Source organism: Balaenoptera ricei, chromosome X, assembly GCF_028023285.1.
Source record: "Balaenoptera ricei isolate mBalRic1 chromosome X, mBalRic1.hap2, whole genome shotgun sequence".
Taxonomy (NCBI): domain Eukaryota; kingdom Metazoa; phylum Chordata; class Mammalia; order Artiodactyla; family Balaenopteridae; genus Balaenoptera; species Balaenoptera ricei.
The window spans coordinates 95,973,935-95,979,215 of NC_082660.1; the positions used below are offsets into that span (position 1 = coordinate 95,973,935).

Below are 5,281 nucleotides of genomic sequence, written 5' to 3' on the forward strand. Positions count from 1 at the left end.
AAATATCTTTTTACAACCCACCAATGGCAGTTCTGGCAAGAACACAGAGAACAATTTTGATGGGGTGGGAGGAAGGAGGTTGAGAAGTTCATATATAATCTACTGCATTTATGTTGCTTAATATTCATTGTACTTATTATGAAAATAATGGATTAGGAGGACCTGACCTGCATTTCAACTATTCTCCAAGAGGGCAGAAGACAAGACATTTGTCAGCCCAGTAAAATTCGTTGGAGCTAACTAACTGGGGTTCTGACAAAGAAGAATGCATTGACATGGGGCCTTCTTGTGCTTTGGGTAATGAGTCACTCATTGACTATCTGAACATAAGAGTGGCCTCTTTCACACCCAATGCAGTTCGGCTAGGGTCCAGTCTCCACCCCTGTACAAAGGAAAGCACATCCAAGCCCACATCGATCACATCAGGCTATACTATTTATTTATTTCTCATTGCAATAAGCACATGCAATTAGCCAACAACCTCTTTCCCAACTACACTTCTGTTGGGTCCACAATTTTCCCTAGAAAGAGAATACTCCTGGTGTTTTTCTCCAATATCAACAACAGGAAGGATCTATCAAACTGGATGATAGGATGAAGAAGAGCTATTTCAGGCTGATTCAGAAATCTGACTTCAGGGACAGCTTCAGTTCCCTTTTCACCAATGTGCAGCACAGCCTTGTGGGCAGCCTGTGAAGGGGGGGGGAGAATAAACACTGCTGATCCCCTGAAGAAACAGGAAACATCTTTGGAACAGTTTAGAAGCAGGGAAGAAGAAGGAAAGATGGGGCCACCCCTTTACTGTATTGTGTTGATGGTGCTTGAATATGAAGGACACTTGTCTAAGTGTAGTTAATGACTCTCTGGTGATTTTAGAGCTAGCTGTCAAAGAACCACCACTCTTTCCATGGCTTTCTGCCTCTAGAAGTCACTTATTAAGCTGTCCCCTGCCCCCGCCACCTCCTCAAGAACTGTATCACATCAGAGTCAATTCTGATGATTAAGTTCTTCTAACAGAATCATTTAGGACATGAAGGTCAAGGATGGAAGTAACTGTTACAATGACTTGTTTGGGGGTAATGAGAATGGCCCTGGAGTAAACCTGGCTTAGGAGAAGTCATTCTGCCTCCACAGGCTTCAGAATCATCACTGATAAAATGAGAGAGTTGAATTAACTGACTCTCAATGGCCCTTACATCTAAAGGATATTAAAGGACTCTAATTTACCAACTTACGTTGGAAAGTTTAAGACCATTGTCCTTTGTGAGTCCAGAAAAATCAGCAGTGTCAGCAAAGGCATCCTGGATGCCCATCTTCAAAAGGATGGCTCCAAGGTCATATGTGGCAGAAATGGAAAACTTTGGAACAAACAAGTCAATCCACCTGTGGAGAAAGGGGAAGGGGACATATGGCTATCAGCACACCAAGCTCATGATTCCCTCCCTCTCTGTCTCCATGTTATTGTATTGGGTGCTGCTCCTCTCCTAGGTATTGACAACCACTACTATGCAGGTCAACACGTGGCACCAAAACCTCAGAAGTTATCCTGGAAGGAATGCTCTCTGGTTCAGCCCATTTGGGACTGCAACAATGGAAGTTGGAAGATGTGACCCACTTATAATCTCTGGGGGTGTTCATGAAGGTTGGGAAGCCAGTGGCATGAATGTCAATGGGTAGTACCAGGGGGAATTTCATGGTTTTCCATCTAGCACTTCCAGCTCAGTATGAAATATCTATCAATATCCTACCCATTCCCCAAGCTCCACTTGGACTCTGGGAAGGAACCAATTTACTAGCTGGCTGACTTTGGATAGCTCATTTTATTTTTCTAGTCCTGATTTCTTCATTTGAAAAATGCCTGTAATACTATCTCCTTTGCAGGTTTGTTGATGTGCTTGGATGAAATAAAGTATGTAACATGCCCAACAAAGGGATTGGCAAAGAGTATGTCCTCACTATACTGTAGTGCTCAACACACAGCTCTTAAGTGGTTCAGAGTGATTCTCCTGCCTCTGGATTTCTGCTGAATTCGGTCTCTGTGCCATTATGCCCACCCTCCACTTCTCACATCATCTAAGATGTTTACCCCTTCCGCAGTAAGCGGTTCCACTTCTTCAGTGTTTTAGATGACATGGCCCCTTCCACCCACTCAATCTGGCCCTCCTTGGGAAGGACAAAGAGTGCCAGAGCATTCTTGCTGTAGTCCATTTGCAGCACTGTGCAGTTCAGCTCTGTATCCACCAGGTGATAGTATTGTTCAATCTGGTGCATCATGGGCACTTGCACTGTTGTGGTCTTGTCCACTAAGAAACTGGAACCCTCTTCTGTCTTGGATGGATCAAAAGGATTTGCCCACTGGGCTTAAAATACAAAGAGAAGAGAGTTGTTTGTTTAAAACCAGTATTTGTGCCAATATGAACTTCTCTATCAGTCATCTAATCTAGTAATTAATACCACCACAGAGGTAGGTACCTTCTGTCAACCAGTTTTACAAATGAGTAACTGAGGATCAGGGAGAGAAAGTGACTTTACATGTTCTCCCAGGTAGCTGGTGGCAGAGCCAGGAGTCACACCCAGGGTTGTTAGACTCCATGTTCAACAGATGTTCCATCTGTGTTCAGAACCACTATACTTACACTAAACCCATCAGAGCCACAGTTTCCTCTTCCGTAAAAAGGCATAAGCACATCCAACACACAGGGTGAAATGAGACAACAGATCTGTTCTGCCGTTTTATCCGTCTACAAGTGTGTGATTTGTGGCCAAGAATCGTTCACTCCTCCACCAAACGTGGCTGACATGTGCTGTAGAACCAGCAGAAATCATTTGGGCACAGCACCTTCAGGAAAGAGTCACATGATTCTTGTTGTTACAAGCACCAGCTTTAGAATCAGACAAACCTGGGTGGGAATACCAGCTCTGAAACTTATTAACTGTGTGAACCTGGGCACTTGTGAAGATTAGATGAGACAATGTGTGTAAACCACACATGTAGCATGGTGCTTAGTATATAGTGGGTACATAATACATGATAGAGGTCTTTATGTAACATGCCCAAGAATGAACAGCAAGTGAGGGTCACTTTAAGATTTAAAACTAATTCTGTTTACCTGCCAAGTGCAAGCTTGTCTCACCTCACCAAATCCTTTGGAAACCATGATTCTGTAGCTAGATGTGAGCAAGGTGTTCATACCATTGTAACTAACCTCTCTGAAAGTTCCCTCTCCCTAGAAATTTCCTGGGCTCATCCACGAGCTGTGTGTCCCTCCTGGAAGATCCAAAACTACACACAGCTATGTCCAGTGAAGCAGGTCACTGTAGTATGAGGGACACCTACTGATGCCAGTGAGAAGACACCACGAGCTTCCCCAAGTGCCCCATTAAATTATTGGAACACTGAACTAGAAATGGACATCTTAGAACCTTACCTTTAAAGCAAATATAGTTCACGAGAACCATAATGGTGTTTGGTTTGAGGTCTTGGATGAGGCCCACAATTTTCCCTTTGGTTTTCCTCTCCACGTGACTATTGATCTCCTGCTGGGCTGCAGAAACATTGGAGAAGTCTGTAGAAAAGACTTCAGTCTCATAGAGGTTGTTGACATCATCCAAGAACTTTGCCAGTGGTTTCAGCTGCTTCCCAATGAAAAGGGCATTTCCCATCTGTAATTCCAGCTCCTTCTTTGGAAAATTCAGTGAACAGATCAGGTACTGGAAGCCCTGCTGGATCTCTGCCATTGGGGTGTCTGTAAGGTTGAACCCCAAGCTTTCCAGGATTTGAGTTTGGGTGCTGGAGCAGGCCCCAATAGAGAGCATGGCCAAAGCTGCAGAGATGCTCACAGGGGAAAAGAAGATATTCTGATCTGGAGTCTCCATGGTGAACCTCCGGTACAGGTTGAATGCAAAGTCAGCATTGATAGATGACATCTTATAGAGAGTGGCATTTTGTTGGGGGGAAAGGCAGGAGGTTATTTTGCCTTCACAGCTGTTAGGTGGTGCACAATGAAGCCCAAGTACCAAGAGAACCAGATAGAAGAACAGTGGCATTTTGGAAGGAGGGTAATCTATAAGAGATGAGGTGAGAAAACCATTGGGGATCTTAGCTGGATGAAAACTCTGAACCAGAAACATATAATATTCACCCATCGTGATTAGTAAAACTGTAGAAAATATTTACTGGTGTGCTCACCAGGGCCTGTGGGGAGGCCTTTCTCCCCTGAAAAACTGATGGCACATCTAATAGGAACAGGAAATAAGTGGCCTCCTGGGGCCACAGAAATAATGGCAAGGACTGTCATTCAGATGTAATAGTGACATATGAAAACTCTGGGAATAAATCAAATTTATGGAAATTGAATTACTTTTTATTTGAACCAGAGGCAACCTTTTGGAGAAGGAAGACTCTTTAGATAAAATTAGCACTCTCTCTGCTTACATTATTTTTTATAGAAAAGAATTTTAAAATTTTTTAATTTGGTGTTTTTCTTAAGGTAAAATCTATGAGAGATGGGATGAGAGAATACTTGTACTTTTCTTTGGATAAAAGACAAAAGGAGAATAATTTTCACAAGATATGTTTAATTGGAATGGAAGGGTGGTAGTTTATGGAGCCATGTACAAGGTCATGATCTGAAATTAATGCATTCATGCAACATATGGAAGTCACAGGAATATTTCTAAACAACAGGAAGATGAAAGTATAGTTTTTGCATTTCAGATCTCTTTCACCATCAGTATCATCTAAAGAGTCATATTTAAGTTGCAAGACATCTTATCACTATTATTCTTAAGCTCATTCAGGTTTTTTTTAATTATTAGAGCAGAAGCCAGAAAATATGATGTAAGATTCTCCGAGCCTGTAAGAGTACGAGGCAGCAGAGAAAGGGAGTCAGCTGTGGAATCCAGTGACAATGGACATGAGTGATAGGAAGGAAGAGATAGCCCTCCATTCTCTTCCTGAGTGATCTCATCCACTTCCAGGAACTAAACTGCCATTGCACAAAACTACATACTGTATTGCAGAGTGTACTCCTGTGTTCCCAGCCATTTGTCCCGCTGCCTACTGCATATAGCCACCAGAATGTTCCACACATACCTCAGTTTCAATTTGGAAATCTCAGTTTCCTAAAGTAAACGTATCATCTTTTTCACCCTCAAGGCTGCTCCTTCATCTTCATTCCACATCACTGTCTATTGAGGCTCCCATGCCAGAAACCTGGGAGTCATCCTAGGGGCTTCTTCATTCTCATTCCCCACATCTAATGAGTCATGATGCCTTATG

General features: G+C 42.8%; 1 protein-coding gene across 1 annotated transcript; it reads right to left on the reverse strand.

The window, feature by feature from the left end:
* Positions 1-492: 492 nt before the first annotated feature.
* On the reverse strand, positions 493-4,047 carry SERPINA7 (serpin family A member 7). Its single transcript, XM_059911075.1, has 4 exons — positions 3,429-4,047; positions 2,087-2,360; positions 1,236-1,383; positions 493-690 (listed from the first exon to the last, which is right to left on the reverse strand). Exons 1-4 carry the CDS (start codon positions 4,045-4,047, stop codon positions 493-495), a joined length of 1,239 nt encoding a protein of 412 aa, XP_059767058.1.
* Positions 4,048-5,281: the final 1,234 nt, after the last annotated feature.

Coding starts and splice junctions, on each gene's coding strand:
- SERPINA7 (XM_059911075.1), bottom strand. CDS start 4,047: ATGCCACTGTTCTTCTATCTGGTTCTCTTGGTACTTGGGCTTCATTGT. Junction 2,361..3,428: donor GAACTATATTTGCTTTAAAG/GTAAGGTTCTAA, acceptor TTGTATTTTAAG/CCCAGTGGGCAAATCCTTTT. Junction 691..1,235: donor ATGGTCTTAAACTTTCCAAC/GTAAGTTGGTAA, acceptor CCCCCTTCACAG/GCTGCCCACAAGGCTGTGCT.